This window comes from Drosophila elegans, unplaced genomic scaffold (genome assembly GCF_018152505.1).
Source record: "Drosophila elegans isolate 14027-0461.03 unplaced genomic scaffold, ASM1815250v1 contig_183, whole genome shotgun sequence".
Taxonomy (NCBI): domain Eukaryota; kingdom Metazoa; phylum Arthropoda; class Insecta; order Diptera; family Drosophilidae; genus Drosophila; species Drosophila elegans.
The window spans coordinates 1,202,662-1,228,191 of record NW_024545550.1 but is presented as its reverse complement, the minus strand read 5'-3'; the positions used below and the strand labels follow the sequence as shown (position 1 = coordinate 1,228,191).

Genomic DNA, 25,530 nt, shown 5'->3' with positions numbered 1-25,530 from the left:
GATAAAAATACCAAGCTTATTTTTGTGCTATTTCCCAAATGAAGTCAAAGAAAATCATAGTTAATTTCCCTTTTATAATGATGACTGTTTTTTAAGTGTTTGAGACTGCTTCTTCTGGGGGCAAGACGACCCCGACCGCATAATTTGCGGCAATGCCCGGAGGGAATGTCGCCGCTAAAGTTGCGGCTGTGTTGCTTCGAAGTTTCCCATCCTTGAGCTCCTAACACACAAGCATACTTATAAACTTGCCTTCAGAGTCGTTTGGCATAAAAATTTATCATCTCTTCAGCCAACCGGGAGACATTCGAGGGGTTGTCCTCGCTGTGAAAATTAACTTAAAGTCCTTTAAAGCAGTGCGCTTTTAATGTTGTTAAGTCAAAGTTGATTTTCTCGGCTTAACCCGATTTTCTTTTGTGCCCGTTTTTCGAGCGAACTGTGCTAACCACATCAATCGACTTGCACAGATTTCCTCTTAACCGGACTCTATGGCATATTGAATTTATAAATCCCCATGATACGGCGCAAATTTGTTTCACTGACAAATCTATTCGCAGCCCTTGATGAAGTCAAAAAAAGCGAATTTTTTATATTGACACATCAGCGTAAACAAATTAACTTTAACGCCCGGCAGTTGCAAACGTTGAAAATCCGTACAAAAAATGTGAAAAAGATTTCATGACAGCTGAATGAACTGAAGCGAGTGCATGGAACACCCAACTCACTTTAAAAGCCATAAGCTGTTTGCCCCAGATATTTATTATACATACAAAATACATACTTATATCAATTTGATATTCCAAATTTTTAAAAATTTTTAAAATAGACAATGAATCATTTTTAAGTCATTAAACATTTACTAAGAATAATGGCTTTTAGGTAGCATACAAATTTTAACAAAGTATTCAAACATAATAAGTTGGTTAGTTAAAAGTTAAAAGTACAATAAATAAAAAATAAATTTTTTTATTTATATTCACTCCTTCTAATAAATTTTCTTATCTTAGAGATCAGTTCTGCCAAATTAAAATCTAGTCGGTTCAGATTTAAAATTAAAAGTAATAAAACCTAAATACAATACATACATTTGTTGTTAGGGAAAATTAAATTTATTTTATGTCAAATACTTAAAAATATAACATTTATTATTTCCATTTATTTCCAAATAATAAAAATGCTGTACAAATGTGTAAAAACAATATTTCGACAGAAAATAATGTTTGTAAATATAAAACGAAATGGGACGTTGAATTTTGTTTTGTACCCTGAAATATCTTTAACGGAGATTCGTTCCGTAAAATTCTTCAATGCAACCGGCAAATAATACATTTCGATGGCAAAATAAAAAATATGGCAGCAATGCATTACAGATATTGATAAAAAACATGAAATTGTCAGCGGACGGGAAAAGTGTCCGAAGCTGAAATGAAAACGCCAGCAATAAGGGAAATCGTAAATGCTATGAAAATGCCCGGTGGTTCCAGCATTCGGTCCATTTCCCTGCGGTGGTGCGGTGGATTCGGTGGGTTGGGGGGTTGGTGGATCGGTGGTATGATGAGTGTTAAGGGTGGCAAATAGTCAGAGGTGATGATGGTGCTGCTGCGCTGTTGACAGTACACAAAACCGTTTGCTCTTTCACTTTTTTGCAATCTATTTTTTTCGCAAATTTACAACTGCAATCAGGAGTGTTGAAAATGGCCGAAAGCGATTCGCGCTTAAAACAATCCAAACTGTTTTCGATTCCATTCAGCAAACACAAATAGTAGCAGCATAATGGCTGCATTTAAACGAAGCTTAAAGCGGCGGCCAAACATCAGTGTGTAAATCAGACGTTAAAGCCGAATTCAGACTCAGTTTCATTGTCAAGTGCAGGACCCTAAACGCTCTGATCCGTATGTGTAATTATCTTGGCAAAATGCCGAGTTGTTTTTCGCCGTTTTGAATATGAATATGACTAAATGGAGACTCTGGTTGCACCTCCAAAAGCAGTCGGGAAAAACGATACGTTTTTAGCTTTAGAGTTCTTCAACTGCCACCGTACTTGTTTTTATATTTCTTTTTTGGGTAGCTGCAATTTGCAAGTGGCAAACAGTTGTTACCAATTTTTTTTGCTTTTTTTTAGCCTCGCTTTTTCTGTCTGGTTTGCTTGCAGCACACGTAATTAAAAATTCATCATACGCCACGTTGACTGCGACCGACACGAGCAAAAAACAGGAGATAAAGCGAGGGCAAATTCGACGGGTGGGTGGGTGTTGGAGCTAAATGAAGTTCAAACTTTTTACAGCAAAACTAATTGGAAAACAATTAAGGTTTAGCAACTTTCAAAGGCTTGCTACACAAATGAAAACGGACTAGGCCACTGAATGAAGCTGGCCAAATGAACCGGTGTACAAGTTTATATTACAATATTTACAATCAAAATATACAACAAGGCATGTCTTATTTTATTTGTTTTTTTTTTTGTTCGCTCCAAAACTTTCAACTTGCTACTTGTACTAGTTTCGTTTTTACCCGCGTTGTCTTGTTAAACTTGCCCTTTTCCTTTCCATTGGCGAGCAAACAAAACTATGGGAAGCACCTGAAATTTGCTTTTGGATCCAGGGATCCTGGAAACAGGAGCACAGCGTGGTCAGGTAATTGAAAAACTTTGAACGCTTGGGCTTTTGGGCTTAGCAGGCCGAAAGTTTTCGATTCGAAGTTTTGCTTGCAACAACGGCGGCAAATGCGCCAAAAAGCAGTGCTTGTCGTGGCCTAATCAATTGGCGATTTAAATTGGTGCAGGTCCACTCCAATCCACTCCACTTCGAACTAGGCCAAATGCTCAATGCGCATCAATTGGCTTTGTCGCAGTCGCAGGCTTCAGTTCGGCAGCTTCCGGTTCGCCCCCGCATGCATGTTCGTGCACGTCGCGTGCGTGCTGCCCAAAAAGAAGCGGAAATGCACAAATCATGGAGCGCGCGCGCCATTGCTGTTGGCGCAGTCAAAACGGAAATACGAGCGAAACATATGCGTGGGTGTAAGTGTAAATGTGGATGTGGATGTGGATGTGGATGTGGCTGTGGATGTGCATATGTAGGTTTGTGGACGCCAAAGGGGTCGCAATTGTGACAGCGCAATGCGGGGCAAAAAAAATATGGATATGGCTGGCATACGCTGCCCTTTCTGGAATAATTAATTTTTTGTGGATTTTGGGAGACGATGACCAGCATAAGGGAAGCATCAGCAAACCCATCAAGATGTTCGCAGATCTCTGCAGAGTAACTACAGTGAAAATGTTATAAACACATCCTGGAAGAAGTGCACTGAGAGTTTTACATTTTATTTTTTGTTTATCTTTGTGGGTAACATTTTATTTTTGATGTAGTTTTTTTGTAAAATATTTTCAAAATTTTTGTAATCAATAAATAATAACCTACATTTTAAACCAAGCGACATCAAAAAAGGCAGAATAAAAAGTGTATTTAATTAGAGATAAAAATTATACATAATCCACACTTACAAAAATAAACCTTAAACCTTAAAACATTAAAAATGAATAGTACTAACAATCAATACCACAAAATTAATAATCATAATTTTAATTTTTAAAACATTTAAATTTAACATTTAACATTTAAAACATTAATTTTCTTAGTAATCTTAATTTTTTGGAATTAAACTTTCCCTATAGTTGGAAAATGATCAGCTTCGATATTTTTATACATATAGACAAAATCTCTTGATACAGTATTTTTCACGACTTCAGAAGCAAATTGACTTTCTACTTATTCCTGGAGTAGTTGTTTATAGACCGTGAATAAAAACCTACTCCTGAAAAACCTACCTCGTAATTATGCGTACTTATCCCTCTACTGGATTTTAACATATATCAAACCTTTCCTTAGAAATCGCTCTGTTTTATGATTTTTTTGTAATTTTTTCGCAGTATAAGGAAGATTGGACTTCAAGTCAAACAAAAAACTATGGAAGGCAAACAGAAAGCGCAAACCAAGCGAAATCCACTACTGACACACATGCAAACGAATGAAAGTCTGCGGAGTTCGGGGAAAAAAAGGATGCAGGATGTTGGATGTAGGATTCTGAATTCAGAATGCGGAGAGCTAAAGGAGGAGGGGGGGAGAGGGATGCGAATATGTTTACACATGTTATGGCCAGAATGGCTTCAGTTTTCTCCGCTCCAGTGGCTGTCAGCAACTCTTGGGCACGTTCGCTGCAATTGAAACTTAAACTTTTTCCGCAGAATGCAAAATTGTTGCAGCAATAACAAATGGCGGGGCTAAGAAAATAAATAAAGAGTGGTATCATGCCACAGCACAATGGAAGTTGAACAAAAGTTTCGGCGCAAATGCATGAATGTATGCATTTTTGTGCAACTTTCAGCGGAAGCGGAAACGCGTGTAGCGCCATTGCAATGGCCGCTTTGTTTGCCAATATTTGACTCAAAATAAAACGCGTGCGAAAAATATTACACTGGAAAAAAAAGGGGTATTTTACATTATCTGTATAGAAACATTTATTTAATAGCTTTTATATATTTTAAATATGCAAGTATAAGCACATTGTCGTTATTTCAATTACTTGACCATATTTAAATTAAATTTTAGCTACCGAAAAATTGTAAGCCTCAGTAATTGTTTTGAGCCAGCGAATTGTTATTTTCCTAAACGCAACCCAATTTAATTAATACCATTATTTTAATTGTAGTGAAATTCACTTATAAATCACTAATAAATTATATTTCTGTACCAAAGAAATTGTAATGTTTTCAAAGAAATAAAAGGTTGAAGCCATTTCCAAAAGCAAAATTAATTACAAGCTTCAATTTGTTTAGAACTATATAGTTATTTAAAACATTTTTAAGTGTAATCCCCAAAAAAAAGCATATCATGAATCCGTATTTTTTCGCGGTTTTTCCATCAGTGTGAACGGGCGACGAAGGAAACCCCGGATCCATCGAGGCATGAGGCCTTCATGGCACTTCCCCAAAGGATATTGGCCGCCTGTGAATAGGTGCGAGGAGAATCGACCTCCGACGTGGCCTAAATGCAATTCAATAGTTAACTTTGTGCACCATTGTGGCAACGAGAACAATACAGATTTATGCGCTTATCTATGTGCTGGTTCAACGACATTCGCCGGCACGAAGATAAAGATATAAATATAGATATAGAAGCTATATAGAGACGCAGAGTTGTGCCAGCGAAAGATGGCCGCCAGCCAATTAACCGCATTGCCAGCCCCACTTTGCTCCTTCTGGTCGCTAAAGTTTGGACAACAATGGTGCTGCAGCTGAAACTGAAGCTAAAGCTTCAGCCAGAAGCCAATGGCAATCATAAAGTCAGTTGGAGCACGGAAATTGCAAGCTGCGGTCTAAAAGGTGGCACGCTCTGGTCATAACTCAGCACCCAGCGCCACTCCACTTTACGCTATTCCCGACTCCTGACTCCTGATCCCGGACACGTGGCCATAGCTGCTGGCTTGGCCCAAAAAAGTATGCAGCACCAGCAGCTAAACGGAAATTGCAAACTGCGGCTCCTTGTGCTCATTCCATCCACATTCACGGGCTAACCATTTTTATTTATTTCTCATTTTTACAAGCACCTTGGGAGTGAAGTTGGGGCCAGTGAAAACGCTCGCTTTGTAATTATACATATTTAATGCCCTTTGTTATATGTACGAATACATCTTTTGCAGCTCTATTGGCGCAGGTTGAGGTTCAAATGCTGATTTGGCTTATTCTCCTGAACGACATCCAGTTCGAAATGCTGGGGATGCTTCTGCTCCTCGGGCCTGGCTGACAAAGAAACCAGGTGTTGATGTTGCTGCTGCTGCTTGATCTCAACTTCCATGTGCTGAGGAAGCTTGTGTTCCATCTGGTGATTCGAAGGAGAGTTCGAGTGCTGCTGCTTGATATCCACCTGCAAGTGTTGAGGCTGCTTGTGCTCCACTGGCTTTACTTCCAAATGGACCAAGTTCTCCTGGGCAGAGTTTTCATGTTGCTTGCTGATCTCGATCTCCAGGTGCTGAGGTAGCTTCTGTTCCACGGGTTTAATTTCCAACTCCACCTGATGATTTGGAGAATCGGGTTGCTGCTGCTTGACATCAATCTCCAAATGTTGAGGCTGATTGTGATGTTGAGGACTTTGTCCCGCTGGTCGCACCTCCGCAAATATATGAGCATACTGGTCAAAGTCGCGAACTGGCGTCACCATCACCACAAGTGGCGGAGCAGCCAAAACTGAACCGATCAGTGCCAAAACTATAGCTGCCTTCATCTTCAATTGTGTACAACAGACTGTGGATCCAGCCATCGGAACTATCTACTTAAATAGCCGAATCAAAGTGATTGCAATGTCAATACTTTGCAGCTAATTAGGTGTCAACAACATGTTATCAGGGCACGCAAAACAGAAGCCAAGGAAGGAACCCCAAAAACACACCTAATTGCAGCAGATTAGATAGGGACATCCAGATAAATCGGTCGTGACGAGACCCATCCCCTTTTTCGTTTCGTCTGCAGATGATACAGACATGTCTAATTAAACGCAGCGGTGGATGGTAATAAGGCTAGTTTAATTCACAGGTTGTCAAACTCATTCGAGCTTCAGGTCGTAGATTCGTACCAAATGATCCTCCCCGCAACTCGCCAGCTGGAGTTCTTTTCCAGGTCGAAACTGAAGTCGCCGAACAGTGAGATGATGAGCTTGACTTTAAATGTGAAAGAAATTAATATCAGAGTACATTTGAAATAGAATTACCTACTCACCTCTTAGTCAAATCGCTGAGTAATTTCCATTCCCCACGAACCAATTGATATATCTTAATTAGCCCCGTTTCCGTACCCAAAGCCAGAATGTAAGTGTCATCTGTTTTGTTAAGATAATTTCGGGAAAAAGCCACAGCTGTTATTGACTCATTTTTGAGGTCCAAAACTGCTGCCGCCTGCCAGCCATTTAGAGAAGATTCTTTGCCATCTTCTCCCTTTTTCCAAGCCACTACCTTTCCATCCCTCGAGCTGGTCACAAAGAACTGGCCATCGTGCGACCAATCACAAGACCAGATGATGCGGGTGTGAACTCCATTGGATTTGTCGGTGCTGGCCACCAGTTGGTAGCCCACGGAGGAGTTCTGCCTCTCGTACAGACACCAGCGACGATCCCGGGAAACGGATAGCAGATACTGCGCATCGGGGGAGAAACTAAGTTGCGTGACTGTCAACTGATGGCCACTCAGCTTTTGCAACTGCTTCCAGTTCGAAGTGTTCCTGAAAGCACAGTAACATTTTTAGTTCTTATTGTAACATATGGAAATGTATCCTAAACAAATGCTGAATCTTCAATCCTTTCGGGCAAAAGGGATCAGCATGTCTTCTGCTGTTTATTAGGACTACTTATTTTCTATTTTTGTTTGTTATTCGACAAACTACTCACCACAATATTATCTGTGCATGCTCGGCATTACTGGCTTTGCAGGTAGATGCCAAGACGGAACCATCTGCAGTGGCAGCCAGTGCAAAGATTTCGTAACCATGGCCATAAAGCTTCTGCAGCTCCGGCCAAAGTGTGTTCTGCATTAAAGTCTCCTCCTGCGGTGGTGTTTCCAAAGTAATGGGCACAAAGTAGTTGTCCGGATAATCATCTTTCCCCTTGCTGGTCGCCTCATTGGCGGTGTCTACCTTATAGACAGCCTTGTTGGAAAGGCCCAGCGAAGGCACTGAAGCGCCCTTCGGAAGAGCTAAAAGAAATGACATAGCGTGTGAATTCACTTAAGTATTATAAGATGACTAGGATGACTTACAATCCAGTAAAGCATCTCCAGCCTCATCTTTCTTTATCCCACTGATGTGACGGAAGTTTTCGATAAAGTTCGCCGGCGCCTGAAAGGTGCGCACAATCTTTTCCTCAGCTCCACTGGCGAATTTATAGCGCGAGAGCAGGGCCAACGCCTGCATGTCGTAGCCGTGCACTTGCGGACGCGCCAGCTCGTGCCAAGTGGGATTACGTCCATCCTGCAGCCAGGAAGCGTGCAGACGTGTTGTTTGATCCGCTGAGACGCTCATCAGGTAAGCGCCTTCATGCTCCCAAGCCAGATCCCTCACCTCACCGTAGTGACCGCCCACAATAACATTGGAGGTCCAGAGTTGCGGGCGCTCTGGATCCTGATTCCAAATGTGGAAGCCGCCTTGGTAGCTGTGGGCCATGATCGAGTGGCCATCGGCGGAGAACTTTCCGCCAAAGAAGCCCATGGAGTTGCCGCCCACTTCGCCGACGCGAACTTGTTCCAACCAGACGCCTTGTTCCGTGGGCGCCCAAACAATGAGGGTTTTGTCAATGGAGGCGGATAGCAGGCGCAGCTCTAAAAAGTAACATAGTTTATGGTTTTTTCGCCGAATTAAAAATGTATTTATAGCATACCCTGTTGTGGTGTCTTGTGCCAGTCAACCCCATAAATCCATCCCTCATGGCCGTATAAAACCGATTCCAAGCTCACTGCATACCAGGCCTGCTTTCCCAGTTGTAGAATCTTCTCCTCCACCTTGATTTCGCTGTCGTTTTCGGTTAGCTGCAGCAGATCAATCCGATTCTCTCGCATTTGTTCCTCACTACGAGGCGCAATCCTCCAGAGACGAATGAAATTATCCTGCGAACCACTAGCCAGCAGCAGATCCTCTCCATCGTCCACGAAATCAAGTCCTCGAACCCAATCCTCGTGGCCAGTGAGTTTATGGACCCGCTCAAACTGCAGACCCGGTGCATCGCCACCACCTGTGGCTTCTGTTTGTTCTGTCCACAGGGAAACAGACTCGTCATCGCCACTGAAGGCCAGTAGGACATGATTGCTCTTGGGCAGCAGCTTCAGGCGAAGGGAGAAGCAGAATCCGCCAGACAATGGTATGGTCTGGAGGCACACACAATTGCCTTGTTGGTAGGTCCACAATTTGATGGTGCTATCTGCTGCAGCGGTGGCCAGCAGCCAGGAGCCATCCTGCCGACGCACTCCATCCACAGCATTCACCCCACTGGCGTGTCCTTTGAGCAGAACGCTTTTGGTGGCTCCACTTGGCCCCAATTCCCAGATGATTGCATTTGCATCATCGCCGCCGGTGAGGAGTGTCCCTTGATCCAACCACTTTACAGTGTTCACTCGCTTTGTGTGCTCGACCAAGGTGTACAGGATCTTGGTCGAATTGCCATTGAACTAAATTAGGCAAAACACTATTAAATATTTCTCATATTTTCATTAGAAATCAATTTTGCTACCTTTGGATCCATTATGGCTATGGCATTGCAAGCTCCATAGGCAATCCATCCATTTGGGCCCCAGTCCGCGCATTCCGTGCAGCGATTGCAGGCCACCGAAGTGTACAGGTTATCCACTAGCATACTTTACTATTTGTGCTTTTTCTTACACGTTTAAAACAATCAAAATGCAATTGAAAGTCGGCACTTTGTTTTGTTTTGTCACATGTGCTCTAAAAACTGCAGTGATTGTCAAACTGTCGCATCTGTTGATAAACATATGTTTTTCTGGATAGGTGCAAGCGAGACAACTATACATTCCTTACCAGGCTGCCAGAAAGGCGGAAATTGGTGGGACCAGATGATGACTTTGTACAGTCTGGCAGGACTGCACCTTAAAATATTCAGTTTTTTAAGGCTTTCTGAGGTTACTAGTAGTTATTTTTCAAAATTGTCAAGTCTTTATTTTCTACTTTCTTATAACATTTAAATAAAACATTTTTAGCAACCCCGAAAAGCGCTTTAATAAGTTAGACTACTTAGCGGTTTGAATCTGCCGCTTTCTTAGTACCACTACTTGGCCACACTGGCGAGCAGAGAAAAATAAAACAAACTCTTGTAAAAAAGCATCCGCAAATGTTTTCTAGTGCAGCTCGCAGCGTTTAATTAAAAGTAATTTTCCTAATTGATGGCCAGGGGTGAACCCGAGTCACTGATATTTGACCTTTCACCGCCATTAGGCAGAATTTCCAATCAGAGACGACAGTTTGCCAGTGAATCAGAACGAAGCCACTTCAGTTTTCCCCAACTTGAGTGTTCTATTTTTTGTTTTTCTCCCCTGCAGTTTGTGTGCATATGGAATGCTGAATGTGTTTCGCCAGCAGCATCATCGAAGCGCACAGGAAGTTATTTATAGCGCCGCCGGATCCGGATCACTCCCATCCAGCAGCCACGCCCACGATTTCGACCAGAGGCAAGATGTCAAGGGGGAAATCGCGTTTGCAGACCGAAGTTTGCGGCGATTGTGGCGCCGGTGATCCATCCTGGGCGAGCATCAATCGCGGCATCCTCCTATGCGCCGACTGCTGTTCCGTGCATCGAAGTCTGGGCAGGCACATCTCGATCGTAAAGTCGCTGCGCCAGGGCAACTGGGAACCCTCAGTGCTGAACTTTGTGAACTCGCTGAATGCCCATGGAGCGAATAGTGTGTGGGAGCACCATCTGCTGGATGGCAGTACGGGTTCCACCGGGGGAAAACATTTACCCCGCTGGCGCAAACCCTCGCCCAAGGATGCCCTGCACCCCACCAAATCCGACTTCATCAAGGCCAAGCATGTAAATCTTACGTTCGTGCTGAAACCCAGTCTCCAGGACGATGACGATGGCAACGGGTCCATTGGCAGTCTGGAGCAGGAGCTGAGCCGGCAACTGCATGCCAGCGTGAGGACCAGCAATCTGGAGACCTCGCTGCGCTTCTTGGTTCAGGGCGCCGATCCCAATTACTATCACGAGGACAAGCTCTCGACGCCCCTCCATATGGCGGCCAAGTTTGGCCAGGCATCGCAGATCGAGATGCTGCTGATCTATGGGGCCGACGTGAACGCTTTGGACGGCAATGGGATGACTCCCCTTGAGTTGGCCAGGGCCAACAACCATAACACCATCGCCGAGCGACTGCTGGAGGCCATGTACGATGTCACCGACAGGATCATCACGTTCCTGGGCGGCAAGAAGCCAGATCATGCGGTGAGATGACCAGGTTACTAATATATGACTTTGTCAAATTCGAATTGAATTCCCCCTTTAGAAGCTCATTGACTCATTCAGCTGAGATTAGGTCATGCAAGCTAGTCAAATCGTTTCATCACGTTCAGCTAACTTCAAAATAATTTATCCGTGTGGCTATTTTAAAGAAAACAAGCGACACGTTCGAGTATATCAGTTTGGCTAAAAAATAAATAAGAATGTTTCTTTTAGGAAAATTTTGATTAGAAATTCATAAAAACAAAATTCTGTAAAGCTGTAAATCTGTAAAGTAAGTTAATCTGATCTATAATTCATTAGTGCTTGACCTTTTTAAAACTTCATATAGTAGGGCTCCTAGTTTAGGAGACAAAAGCTTTTCACTTATTAATCTTAACAACTAGATTTAGCTATTAAAAGGCTAATTACATCCATTGGTGCAAGCCTTCGTTGTATACCCTTCATAATAGAGTTATATTTTTTTTTAGAGTGGTCGCCACATGATCATACCGGATGCCAATGGGGCTGACATAAGCGAGCAGCTGAAGATTGCCCGTGGAAAGCTGCAACTCGTGCCAAATAAGATGTTCGAGGAGCTGGTCATGGACCTGTACGACGAGGTGGATCGACGCGAATGCGAAGCTAGTAAGTAAAATGTTAATACCCATTAGTTCTTAATATAAATCAATTCACTTTGCAGTCTGGTCGACGAGCACCCTGAATGCTGATCATGCAACTGTGCCATTTTTGCCGGCTAATCCATTTTTGAGCGCCACGCGCAATCAGGTTTGACCTTGCCGCCGTTCACAGATGATTAAAACCTTGATTCATTAACATCGTTTCGCCGACAGGGTCGTCAGAAATTGGCACGCTTCAATCGGGCCGAGTTCACTGGTCTCCTGACCGATGTGCTCGTCGACGCCATGCGGCGGCAAAACATGGCCAATTTGCGTCCATTGGATGCCCCACTGCCCGGCCATCAGTCGCTGCAATCGCTGCCGTATGCCAACAATTCGATGCTGCTCGGTTCGTTCGAGCAGGGCGGACACGATCCGAACCTGTCGGATGATGAGCCCATCTATGATCCGGTGGCTAGCGATGATGACTATGCGCCGGTGCCGCCGATGGCCCAGCAGGTAAACCTAATGCGCCAAAAGATACTCAAGCTGAACAATAGCTTCGGCTAGAAGCGTAAGCGAAGACTGAAACTTAGACAACCCGTGCTGTATCCATTGTGTTCATCTGTAGGCCAGGGCACTATAGCTCCCTGTTTTTTTAGTCAATCTAGTCGATCCCCAATGGTAGAAATCCAAATGTAGACCTTAAGCCTCAATAAAACTAGCTGATACTTGTAAAAGGGTAGTTTAAATATGTGTAGTTATCAAGTGATTTGTCCGCTTTCCCTTTTGTTGAACTGCAATTGTTATTGATTTTATTTATTTATTTATTGATTTTTTATTCATTTGTATGATTTCTTTTGCTTAGGCCATTGTCCATACGCCACCACGCAATGCGAATTCGCACAATGAAATGGAAACGCTGCGCAAACAGCTCAGCGATTACAAGTCGGAGATCAATCAGCTGAAGAACGTGGTGCAGATGCTGTCCAGCGAGAATTCGCAGCTCAAGTCCAAGTTCTCGAGCGCCTCCAACAACAGCGTCTACGATGAGCCACTGTGAGACCTCCGATTTCCATTTCCATTTGCATTTGCATTTACTTTGCTTACGTTTATTTTATGATTTGTTTTTGATTTATCTTTGGTTAGTCGCATTGATCTGAGCCTAAGCAGTCCAGATACGGAGCACGAGCCCCTGTCGCTGCCAGAGGGTGGGGCTGCCAATGTGGACAGCGGCTCCTCCAATGACTCATCGAACCAGTCGACCATCAAGCGGCCGGCCAGCATGTACGAGCGTCGTCTGGTGCCCAACGTGGCCAAGGGTCACACGGATATCCGGAATACGACCAGCATGTACCAAATGGCTGGCGATGGCAAGCCTTTCGGTGAGGAGGTCAAGCTGCGATCCGATTTGGTCACTCGCTGTCTGAAGGAGCTCATACGAGCCATGCAGCCAGTGCCGGAGGATCAAAAACAGTCGATTGCCCCGCATGGAGAACTGATTCGCAGTGCCGTGACTGATTTAATTGCTCTGTATGCTAATTTGGTAAGATATCAATTGCAAACCCTCGCAAAAATCTCCTTATGATTGGTTTAATATTTCTTGTTCTATGCCAATACATTTAGCCTTTTTATATTCGTATTAAAAAAAAAAAACCGAAATAACATTGGGCAGCAAAAGTTTTGCGTATGCAGTTTTTGTATCGTCACTAAGAAAATCTTATGAATAACAATTTTTAAAAATTTAAAACAGCTTCCGAATCATGATAAATATTTCAAATGGATGAAAACATTTTCATTTGATTTTAATCTCTGCTCGCCTTAGACTATGAAATAAAAAAACATCGAAGAGGATCTTGTAGATTGAGATTTTAAATTTCAAAAAGCGTACTGAAATTGGTTTACCAATATTGATTAGGACCCATCAAACCAAATAATTAAAAATGAGATTTTAAAACAATTGTTTCAATGAAACGTAAACATAAGAAAGTTGTTTAAGAAGCCACATCAATTTGAGATTTATATGAAACCTTACTAAATAATAATGTTATGGGGCTAAGAGTAGATTTCCTAGACACTTTAGATGAGTAGCTTATAATATTGAATATTATTTTTAGCCACCAAATGCTAGCGATCCCACGCGCGAGACCCTTAAACTGCTGACCCGCCAGAACATATTAATCCAGCACGAGTGCGAGAATCTGCAGAAGGCCATCGAGGCGGACGACAAGCAGGCCATACAGAAGAACACCTTGGAGGTGCGCGACTGCGCCTTCCACATTGCCAGTGCCATAAAGACCTTGGTGTTGCAGTTCTATTAAGGTGGCCATTACAATTGCCCTAGAAGTTTAACTCACCCTTATTGAAGTATTAACCCAATCACTTTAGTGCCCCGCTGACTAACAAACGTGCTTCCGCCAAAATACATTTAAAAAACCCAATTACATATAGTTTATGTATTTAATAAATGTTTACATAAATCAATGTACTTCGTTCAATATACACAAAATGCGTTATTCTACGGGCTAATGGCCCGTTGCCAAAATAGTTTAAAAGTGTTGAAGGTTGGCCCATTGCGGAGGGCGTAGAAAGAGGTTAAAAGATGTACGATATCTATATATATATTTATATTATATATATATACGGGTCCTTTATAATTTTAATAATCAGGTGCATTTTGAGCCTGCATATTGTTCACTTTAGTTAACTGTACGTTCTAAGCATGGACAATCAGTTAAGCATGGAGTACATATACGTGCCTTCCTCTACTTATTGTTTAACTTTGTGTAATTGAGTGGTTAGTTGCTGCCTTTATTTTCGCTTTTGTTCTGATCTCCGGTTGGCCGTCAGTTATTCGCAATCAGATTGCTCTCCTATGGACAAAAACACACTCAGGCTTTTGTTGCATCTCGTGTGTGGGTAGTGTGTGCAAGTTCAAGGAACTATTTAAGATTAAAGCATTTATCCATGAGTGTTGCACGACGGTTCGTGTGTTCTAAAAAAAAATAAAATATGTTCTGCTGTGTTCAAAGCGCTCCAAAAGTGTCCCTAAAAATATACATATGTATCCTATTTTGACATTCAAAATTAAGGTGCATTGTCTAAAATATTGCTTTACATTCACTTTACATCTGCTTGCCTCTTGAGTTTGCCAGTGCTCCTCGTGGTCGTCCAATGTTTTGCATACATACAACCTCTAGTGTTTGATTGCGTTCTGTGGACTTGGGGATTTTTTAAACAACTATTTTCGAATATCTAGGGAATCTCAAAGCTCGGCTCAAACTCTTTTTTTTTTATCAATATAATAATCAGTTGGTTGTGTAAATCAGTTTATCTAATTAAAAGTAAATTAAACTAGCGGTAAGCTTTAGGTACACGTACTCACTACATACACATACATCATATACAATATCAATATCAAGTTCATACATCTCTGGGGAAGTCTTACAAACGTTCACAAACGAAGAAAACAGAGGAGCGGTAACAATAAACGGTAATAAATATAGGGCTGGATCACACAGATCTGCCAACTAACTAACTAGCTATTGGGTATATCGTATCTTTGCTCCTTTGCGCCTTATCCCTATTCAAATGTTTCTCTCCAAATCGGAACCTGCCCTTAAATCAAGTTGTCTTATTTTCTTGTAACTAGAAAAACGAAAAAGAAATAAAAAATAAACAAAAATTAAATGCAAATTGTGAATTGAATGGCATTCGGTAATTCTTTACTCGTCCTCAGCCTCGGTGATCGTGGAGTTCATGATGTGTGTTTCCTTTTTAAACAGTAACTGTCGTTGATGCTGCAGTAAAGTTAATATTTTAGTGCAAGTTCTATAGAAAATCTATAAATCTACCTCTTCGTTTTGTATCATAATGATGCGGTGCTCCAGTTGAGGCGCCAAATCGCAGGTGGACTGCTCCAAATCGTCCAAGGAAGCACGTCGCAGCATCTAAACAAAAGTAACCATTAATAATTAATATAAGCTACGAAAAAACTTCTGTTCACCTTTTGCGAATTTCCATGCGTCAGATCCATCGACTTGTTGTGATGACCCACTGACAGTTTTCTGATGGGCGATGGTCCATCCAGATCCATGCTGTCGAGGCACTGCACCAGGCTGTGCCTTCGGGAAAGTGTTACCAACGACTGCCGATGCTTTGTGTTCTGACCACACTTCCGCGAGTTAATCGCCTTGAAGTGATTCTGCAGTGCAATGCCCAATTCGGGACAGGCATCGTCATCCATCTAAAAGACAGATTTGGTTTTATCAGAACAAATAACGTTTGCAATATGTGGCCTGCCTAAAAGATGAGTCTTTAAATAAAGTGCAAGTATATATTAAATACTGAATACCTCTTGATTTTAATTCACACTTTTTGTCTTAATTTTGTGGGAGCCCCGAAATACATGCTAGATTTTTAAAAATTTTTTTAAATTATTATATATATTTTTTATTTATTGAAAATCTTAAAATAAATATCGGGATATTTGCTTATTATTTGTTGTATTCGAATTTCTCTGGAGAGGAAAATTACACTTACAAATTTGTCTTAAAAAAACAAATTAAAACTCTATTTCAGAATTTTTAAAAGTGGTTCGATTTTTTTAGTTTTTGATATAAAGCTACATATATAAAATCGAACTTATTTCATAAAAGTTAAGTGTAGAAGCTATTTTTTCACATTTCTTAGGATTTAGGTTTTCAAATGGGCGACCATGTCAAGAAGGCACATACTTTTATACTTTTACAATATGCAATTAGTAACTGAATACTTATCTAGGGATTGTAAAACCCTTAAAAAACCGAATGACTTACCAGAATAGTGGCGTCCTTGAACATGGTATAGCCGTCGCAGCCCATGAAGATGTAGCTCTTGACGCACAGCTTGTACTTCTGCTCCAGATTGAGGTATTCATCGCCCACCTGGATTAGTTGCGGATCGATACGCTTGCCGGGCTCCGCCTGCGGATTGAAGGCGAAACTGATGCCCGCCACTTGGGGAAAGCGACCCTCCAGCTTTGGGTAGGCGGACACGCCATTTTCCAGGGCCTGCCACAGCACCTGACCTTTGACCTCGAGCAGGATGAGTGGATCACGCATGGGGATGACATTAACCAGGTCGCCCATGGTGAAGGCACCCACCGGATGCACGCGATCCGAACGGAAGGTGCCGCCATTCAAGATGACCACATCGGCGCCAACGGCGGCCAGCACCACGTCGCACACCCAGTTGCCCAGATTCGTCTCCTGGGTTCGCACCCGCGAGAAACGTCCGTCCAGTTCCACGCTGAACACTCCCATCACATCAGACAGCTTGCTTTCGATGAACTCTGCAAGTAAAATCAGAATAAAAATATAATTAAAAATACCCTTGACTTTAGTTCCCACTTTTTGGTCTCATTTTAAGGGGAGTTCCAGAAATATCTGCTAGATTACAAATTTTTTTTTTTTCAGAAAATCTTACCGGAAAATGGTTAGGATTTCGTTGTTATTGAATGTCGTTAGAAAAGTGAACGAACTAAAAAATTGGTCGTAAAGCTACCAATTCAAAATTGATGTCAGCGTTTTAAATCTCTAGAGGTTTCTGTGGCTCCGGAAGTAAATGTTTATATTGGCAGATGAATGTTTACATTTGGGAGCTTCGATTGCAACAAGAAAAGTAAACTGGGAAAATTTACAAAAATATTGAAAACAAAGAGTTCCGACTTTAATACATACATGTGCAAAAAACAATGAAGCTTAGTCAACTTTTTGCTTAAATTCGTTCGATCGTTCCATTTGGCTTTTAAACCCTAATATTGAAATAGTAAACTATTACTATAACTCAAAGTTTCATCAATATAAAAAAAGAGACACTTTTGCGTAGGAACCAACGGACGGACATGGCTAGATCGACTTCTGATCAACAATATATAAGCTTTATAAGGTCGGAAATGATACCCTCCTCTTCAAGGGCACAAATATGATATTCTTTGTTCTCCCCACTTACTGGCATATTTGGAGAGCTCCTGTTTGAGGGCCGGATCCTCGGGAATTTTGGCCGTCACATCGAAGCACTTGACGTCCGTGGTGAAGTGCTCCCGATTGGCGGCATCCCGTTCGATGGTGATTACCGAAAACTGCTGGAAGTCAGTGCCTGACTTGACGATCATCTTGCCATTGATTTCGGTCACCTCGCGAACGTGATCATGGCCACCGAGGATAATGTCGATGCCGTTGCACTTCTCGGCCAGATTGATGTCGTTGGGAGTGCGCATGTGGGTGAGGGCAATGATGAGGTCACAGCCCTCGTTTCTCAGCTCGCGGGCCAGCTTATTGCCGGCCTCCACATAGTCGATGTAGGTCACCTCATTGGGATCAATGGTCGGCAGGGTCTCCAGCCATTCCCGCTCCACCAGACCTATCAATCCAATAGAGATCTGATTGTGCAGTACGAAATGCGATATTTTGCCACCGCCCAAAGGACGACCGGTTTCGTTGTCCACCACATTGGACATCAGCCAAGGGAAGTCCGTCTGCTTGATCAGGTTCACCAGGACATCCAGGCCGTGATCTGGTTTAGATAATTAGGTGGTTAACTTCAATGGAAAGGGTAACCTGGCTAGTCACTCACCAAAATCATGGTTGCCAAAGACGGCACAGTGTGTGCCCACCGTATTGAGCACGGGTATCATTTGTTCGCCCTGGGTGAAGGTGCTCACTGTAAGGACATATATTTCTTTAGTTCGAATTAATTTAAAACACAATCACCCCCTTTGATACTCACACATGCTGGGCGAGAAGGCATCGCCGCTGAAGAGCACCAGCGGATTCAGATGTGCAAAACTCTTGATGGCCGTGGCAAAACGGGCTGCTCCGCCCACCGGCTCCGTTTCCGCCATGGACTCGATGTTGTAGACATCGTTGTAGTGCAGAATGGTCAGCGGCTTGTCCTCGCCCTCGGTCATTTTCAGCAGCCTCTTGGTCTTCTCCAGCTGCGATGAAATCGATGTGGATCGTCCGGTCAGGCCGTGTGTGATTATTCGCGATCCGGAAACGGATGCCGAACCGGAGCCTCGATGTCTGGGACTCTGGGGCTGGCTGACGGAGGCGTAGGCGCGTGTGGGTCTCGTCAGGAGTTCCCTGGCATCCAGCGGCGTCAGCGATTGACTTCCCCCGGTGGCGGCTGACTCCTCTGGGTCCTCCGGTCCAAATTGCAATGTGGAACCACTCAATGAGGCGGTGGCACTGGCCGGTGCAACTGGAACTTCGCTGGAGGTGGGCGTAGTGGGTGTGGGTGTGCCCAGAGATAGGTCCAGGGATCGAAAATTGGGATTGCTGCTCTGCAGCATCGACAATGTTCGTGTGCCGGCGTCACGCACTTCAATGGAAGCCTGCAAAAAATTACAAAAAAAACAAAAGGAATTTGCAAGTCAGTGTTTGCTTCTAGGAAATCCCTAAATCACATCGATGGACATCAGGGTCAACTGAAGAATCAGGCGGGGGGTGGGTTGGTTTTGGATGCAACACAAAAGCAAAGGGAGTGCAGGTTTGGTTTTGTTTTGTTTGGTTTGGTTTGGTTTGGGGTGCAATACACTGTGTTGTGCTGGGTGGTTCACATCAATACGGATCACATTTTGGTTTGGGGTGTGAACAGAACCTGCTTCAGCCAGCCCACCACATTGCCCATGGCGGCGGCTCCTCCCGAACGGCTATTGCCCGACAAGTGGCTCAGGCGACGAGTGGATCCATGGCCAGTAGGTGGTGGCGTTGTGGGTGGCACTGCTGGCGATCCTGGACCAGATCCTCCGCCGCCACCGCCGACGCCTCCTCCTCCTCCTCCTCCGCCGTCGATTCCCGCATTGCTCATCCTAAAGACGCTGCTTGGTTTTGGGAAAAAATCGAAATGGAAATGGCACACAACAGATTGGTGATGGGCACGACTTGAGAGGTAAGTTAAATGGCTTGTTTTCAGGATCTGATTGCACAGCTAGTCAAAATAATTAACCAAATATTATTACAACACAACAAAAAAGGTCTTCTCTTATTATAAAGAACTTAGAAGACTGTAGTTCATCTATAATATTGCAATTATTATCATAAACTAATCTTATTATTTTGATATATCAAAGCAATATACGAAAAGGATACGTGATTCATTAAATGTTATAACTTCAATTTGTAAGACCCAAGTCAAAACAATACAAATAAGTACTATAATAATAAAACAATTCAATTTCTTTTTTAGGTGTAGGTAAATAAGCATAGATATTAGCTTTTAGGAAAAAATTTATTTATATTAATAATATTAAATTAATAACAATGATACTTAAGCCAAAAACAAATATATTTCTAAAAATTATTTCTATACGCACATAGTGATTTCAAACTTTTGGGCGAGTAAATATTTTAAAAATCTCTAATTATGTTGATTGTTTTTCCATACTCGTGAAAAAAATAAAGTTTTCTATAAGTCACGATTTTTCCAGTTGTTAATTTTCACACGCGTAGCTCAGAATGCAATCAAACATTTAGCTGGGGTATCAGATCGCGAAAATATAGCCTTTAGAGAACTTACAAAACGCGTGCAAAGTATCGAACTCGGCTTAGGCGCATTTTTAATTATTAATTAATAATGCAATGAGAAAATTTCGTAATTTCGCGCTAATAAATAAAAAAAAACACAAGACCCGCACCATTTGAACTGCAAAACACAAATGCGAGAGCAAATAATTGCTTAAACAAAATGAACACAATTTTCTGCGATGCAAAAATATAAAAATAAATATATACAAACAATGATAAGGCTGAGAGCATAAAAGTGCACAGAGAGGTGTCGAGAAGTGAAGACATCAAAACGAAAGTAAATAAAGCACAGAAGGAAATCAATTTTGCACTGTTTGCTCATCGCAACAAAGGGGGATTTGTTCATGGCAACAAAGTGGGATTGGGATTGATTTGCTCATGACCTACAGATGGGGTTCCTTCATTATTTGCTCTTGTTTCGTCTGCGGAATGCCCCATTAGCTCAGGGTAAGACTAAAGCAATCAGCGATAGTGAGAGGCAAAAGGAAGATGAAGATTGAGTGGAAAAGTATCTCACAGATTTCTCATTGAATTCTAGAGAGAGAGAGCTTATTGGGCATTCAGGCACATTGACATTGATAATGAAAGCAACAAGCAAATCAACAAAATTCATCTTGGCAACACTCATACGCAGCGTTGGCCGAGCGAAACAAGGTCAAATGTGTTTGAAGGCTTGAGAACATCTTCTTTAGGTCGTACAATAAGCTGACGGCAACAGTTAAGCTGCAGATTGTGGCAGGACATAGGAAATGAATTGCACTTGGACCGGAAATGCGCAAGAGTTCCATTTTCATTGACCTCCCCATTGGCCATAAGTGGCAGATAAAATGTGTCAGTCCAGCTTTAACTGGCTAAATTTGGCTACCAAACAATTGAAGCCAATCAGTCGACTATCAAATTATAACGACCGCACTTTGTTTTGTTTATTGGCTTAATTAATTCTTACTGAATTAAATTTCGAACACAGTTTGTTTTCTCATGTTTGCATGACAACATGCTTATGTCAATGTCAATGTTTTGTTGGCCAGAGTTTCATTCTAATTGAATCATCTGAGCCAAACATAATTAATTTACTATTTAAGCTAAGTGCTGTTTACCCAGAACCGCATTTCAAATTGCATTAAATATGCTCATCAAGCGTTCATTCAGAAACATTCAGAAACATTCATCTGAATACAGAGTGGCAACCGCAAAATCTCATTTCGGTATTTGCGCAGAAAAAACAGAAACCATAAATAAATTTTGCCGAACTTCAGCAAATGAAGTTTCAAATACTCTCTCAAAATGTAATTAATTTTTTTCCGGGTCTTTTAAGAAGTGAATTTCTTGGGATTCCCCCAAAAAATGGTTTTGGGCATAGATTTTAATTAACAAATATAAAAGTTTATTTTATGAACTGCTATCTAATAAGATACTTTCTGAAAGGGTATACATTTCAAAAGTGAAATCAGAGCAACATAAAATATGCATTTGGACATGACAGGCCTGATTTACGAATGTGCAACATTTGAAGTCGGATTTGAAATGGGAATCATTTTTTGAAGGGCTGCCCTTCTGAACCAACCAGACGAAATGGCTCCTGAATAATGATAAAGGATATTCACGTACTTAATATTGCCATTCGTTTCGCTTTTTTTTGCTAAGGATTTGTGTGGGGATGAGCAGACAAGTGAAAGTAGAAGGAAAAAACAATTGCATGCAATCAATTGGTGAAATCGGGCATGCAATTTCTATGAGTGTATGTTTGCGACGTCCTTGACTCTTCGGCAAGGTAAATGCGGGCAGGTGGGAGACACTCTTAGGCAAGGGTTAAGGGTCAATCGGCTGAAGGCTGAGCCATAAAGCAGGTCGAGAGTCGACTGCGAAGTGAACAGTCTTTCGCCTGGCTTGTTTTTCGACAACCTTAGGACATGCCTAGTTTGCGGATGCAAACACATTTACACACACACGAAAAGTTACTTTTGCAACAGTTGGGCCCAAAAGGTTGGGGCTTGTACTGAATTTATCGCCAGCATGTTGGCAAACAAAAGTTCATTAGCATATTACGTATACGTCTGATTGCCCTGTAACATTTTCATTTCGGTTGCGGGAAACGGAAATGAAAAGTGTAATGAGAAAAACGGAAACTCAAACAGCAACTCAGGAATAAATTATTAAGGGCATTTTAACATTTATTCAAAATCACACATATGGTTTCCATACACGAGGCTATTTTATCTATTTAAATACCCTTTCAGAACTATTTTTAGTAGCACTATTAAAGGTTCTTCAATGATTATTTGTACGAATCAAAGTTTGCCTTCTTAACTCACATTCCAACTATTTTAGCCTTGACATTTTATTTAGATCAATAAGTGCAGTGGGCGCAAGTTTTAACAACTCTCAGTTGAGACACTCAACTGTCGCAATTACCACCTCCCATTTTAATTGCATAATTGATAATTTCACCTAACGGATGCCAGTTAAGGCCACTTGTTTACTCACTTGCGTGTAAGGCTCGGTGAGTCCTCCTCCCTTGGCTCTTTTCCTTTTCCGGTGTTCGGTAGAGGTTGCCCCAGCAACAGCTTTTCTGGAGGTTTGTTGTAGGATGCAAGCAAACTGCAAAGGTAAAAAACTTATTGAATAATTAAGGAAAAAGAATATACAGGAGAACTTGTCATACTCGAACTTTGTAGCAAGTTAAACTTAACTTTAAAAAACTAAACTTTATAAACTTAATACAAATTATGGTTAACATTAAAAACGGTTCAGTGTATAACATAGCTACAGTTTCAGCCAGAACACTACTTTAAGTTGGTTTGGTCCCAACTATATAACGGAATGTTCTTAAGACAAGATAAAAGCTATTTTTCAAAGGGAGTTTTGAAGTAAGAAGAATTTTTATTGTTTATGGATTACGGATTTGTCTAAAGATTAGCATAATAGTTAAAAGGAAATTTAATAAGTCAAATATTAAAAATATACGTTATTTTTCACTTAGCAACAATAAAGACTATAAATGGACCAACTTAGTGAAGTTTGACTGTACCAAGTCCTTTGGCACTTTCCTTGCAAGGTTTTACTATCATCCACTACTTTGGCGCTAAAAGCTGTAACAAACATTGATGGTCGATTTTACAACCCACCACCCAGTTCGGGTTTAATCTTCAAACAAAGTATTCATCCACACACGCACCTTCACTGTACATGACTGCCTATTAAATCACTACATACTAGTATAGCTTACCAATGCTCTTCAACCGACAGTCTGAAACTTCTAAGTCGGCTTTTTAAAAATTATTTTTAACCATTCAAAGCTTTTAATTGCGTGGTAATTGATCAACATATCTTGAAGCATGTAACACAGCCATTTGTGCTTTTAATGCCATAATTTTTCTTGATGGGACATCAATCAAAGTTAATGGCAATTCTGTTTTTGTGTTGTCAAAATTCAAGTACCCACTTCAAACCGGAAACCAAAGATTAAAGAAATTCTTTGTAAAATACAAAATCAAGGTCATGTAGCATAATAACTGACACTAATTACATAACAAAATGGATAAACGACCATTTCATTAATTATTAAGGACTTTATTAAAATTGTGTAGCTCCTTAATTGAATAAATTAAAAAGTATTTAAATATTTGAAACTTTTGCAATACAACATCTATTACATGACTAAATAAAAACGTACATAAAGCATCACCTCCACAGTTGTTTTTATGTACATATTTAATAATCAACCACTTGATCAAAACAGCACGCGAAAGAGGAAGTTTTGAAATGACACATTTCATTTGGCTTGTTTATTTTTGAAACGAAATAAATTCGAAAGACTTGAAGGTCAAGCAAACCTAGAGAAGACCCCGAAATGCGGTCACACTCCTTGTGAGTACCCTAGACCCACTTATTTGGTGCCAAGTTCAAATGGCCAAAAACATGGCAAACATTAGCAAACAATTTCTCGCCAAGAGCGGCACTTGTTGTAAAAACAAAAGGGGTGATTAAAGGGGGGTTACGAGTGGGCTATGTAGGGGTATTTGAGGCCAAAACTACCCATACACCGTTATGATTCTGACAATCAGCTGTGTTTGAGAGAGACTTTATCGCGAGAGAGGAAGCTTTTTTGTGGGGGCTGCTTTTTAGCGCGTCTCTCCTCAATATTCATAATTTCTCTCTGGACTCTCTTAATAAGCACGTTGTTTGGTAGCTGTTATTATTGTTGCGTGTTTTTCTTATTTTTGCTGTTGTCTTTTAACTTAATATTTTAGAACGTGTTGAGCGAAGGGGCTTTCGCACACCACGTCATATACCTATATTTATATATATGTATATATATACATATGTATATGTGTGTGTTTGTGTGTATCATGCGTAATGTAATTTTATGGGGGTTACGAGTTTTGTACACTTGAACTTGCAGCTGTCCTCTGGCATATAAAAATAAACTGTTTATGCAGTTAACTTTTGGGCCGTGCTTTCGTTACCCCGATTTAACATAATCCCCCCCACCAATTTTTCTATCTATCATTACTAATTCAACACACACTCTTGTTTTTCACAAAAAGTTTGCTATCATGCGAGTTTTTCAATTGACATATCCGCTATATTAATATGTACAAGCATATTTTGCGAGGAATAAAGTAAATTTTCAATTTCACTTTCAATTAGAACGCACACCAAATCACTATCACTTAATAAGCTCATCACTTTCAATTGAGTTGATTTAATTCAAATATAAACAGATTAAACGCTGATTAATCAATTGGCTCATTAGGCACTGATAAGGAGGATTTCCCATTAAACACGAAAGCTTCGCAATTTTTTTTGTTAACCAAGACTTACAAAATACTTTTCAAGAGTTGATAAATTCCCTTGTCTTTTTTTTTTCTTGAAGCTAGAGAAGAGTGCTGGTTTTGCTTCTTTTTTGTTTCTTCTTTTCTTGGTAAAAAATCTTCTGCGTAGCGAAAGAAGCGGCGCAGACGATTGGAAACGCGGAAAACACCAGACCACACCGTTCACATGGGAAGCAAAACTTTGACTGGCATCATCCGCTTCTAGGTGAGCACGGTCACAAAATAAGTCCAACATGTGGGAGAGCATGCGCCAGCTGAGCGGAGAACCTCTAATTGGTATCGGCCTAACAGAAAAGCTCTGCTAACATTACTGGCCAAAACAATACCCTTGAGCCAAGATCAGGTTTACAGAGACGGAGCTTAAATGCTTGGATAGCCAACATAAACAAAGTTTAAAAATTGAGCGCCAAAAACATCTTAATCAATGACCATTTATACACAGGAAAAACAATTAATACAATGTGATTTGTTTTTAAAAAAAAAAAAAATTTGTTTTAAATATGTCTATTTTGTGTAAGATATTTTGCATGCA

General features: G+C 41.2%; 4 protein-coding genes across 5 annotated transcripts; 1 reads left to right on the top strand and 3 right to left on the bottom strand.

Annotated features, from left to right (window-relative positions):
- Window positions 1-5,553: 5,553 nt before the first annotated feature.
- Window positions 5,554-6,308, bottom strand: LOC108149822 (G-box-binding factor). The gene has a single exon (XM_017277694.2). It carries the CDS (start codon window positions 6,306-6,308, stop codon window positions 5,694-5,696), a length of 615 nt encoding a protein of 204 aa, XP_017133183.1. The 3' UTR covers window positions 5,554-5,693.
- Window positions 6,309-6,551: 243 nt separating this feature from the next.
- LOC108149821 (probable elongator complex protein 2) lies at window positions 6,552-9,488 on the bottom strand. The gene is made up of 6 exons (XM_017277693.1): window positions 9,258-9,488; window positions 8,412-9,195; window positions 7,795-8,352; window positions 7,428-7,731; window positions 6,764-7,261; window positions 6,552-6,705 (listed from the first exon to the last, which is right to left on the bottom strand). The coding sequence occupies exons 1-6, from the start codon at window positions 9,378-9,380 to the stop codon at window positions 6,591-6,593; spliced, it is 2,382 nt and encodes a 793-aa protein (XP_017133182.1). The 5' UTR covers window positions 9,381-9,488; the 3' UTR covers window positions 6,552-6,590.
- A 240-nt stretch (window positions 9,489-9,728) lies between these two features.
- On the top strand, window positions 9,729-14,044 carry LOC108149785 (ARF GTPase-activating protein GIT2). The gene is made up of 8 exons (XM_017277640.2): window positions 9,729-9,908; window positions 10,081-10,982; window positions 11,468-11,624; window positions 11,680-11,765; window positions 11,831-12,115; window positions 12,465-12,655; window positions 12,746-13,142; window positions 13,714-14,044. The coding sequence occupies exons 2-8, from the start codon at window positions 10,104-10,106 to the stop codon at window positions 13,915-13,917; spliced, it is 2,199 nt and encodes a 732-aa protein (XP_017133129.1). The 5' UTR covers window positions 9,729-9,908; window positions 10,081-10,103; the 3' UTR covers window positions 13,918-14,044.
- An 868-nt stretch (window positions 14,045-14,912) lies between these two features.
- LOC108149784 (mannosylglucosyl-3-phosphoglycerate phosphatase) lies at window positions 14,913-25,187 on the bottom strand. Of its 2 annotated transcripts, XM_017277638.2 has the most exons (11): window positions 24,988-25,187; window positions 22,648-22,761; window positions 19,238-19,457; window positions 18,365-18,971; window positions 18,212-18,298; window positions 17,588-18,151; window positions 16,414-16,928; window positions 15,603-15,842; window positions 15,451-15,546; window positions 15,326-15,396; window positions 14,913-15,244 (listed from the first exon to the last, which is right to left on the bottom strand). In XM_017277638.2, the coding sequence occupies exons 3-11, from the start codon at window positions 19,445-19,447 to the stop codon at window positions 15,184-15,186; spliced, it is 2,451 nt and encodes an 816-aa protein (XP_017133127.1). In that variant the 5' UTR covers window positions 19,448-19,457; window positions 22,648-22,761; window positions 24,988-25,187; the 3' UTR covers window positions 14,913-15,183. The 2 variants fall into 2 exon arrangements, with proteins under 2 accessions (XP_017133127.1, XP_017133128.1); XM_017277639.2 differs by lacking the exon at window positions 19,238-19,457.
- Between the last annotated feature and the right edge of the window lie 343 nt (window positions 25,188-25,530).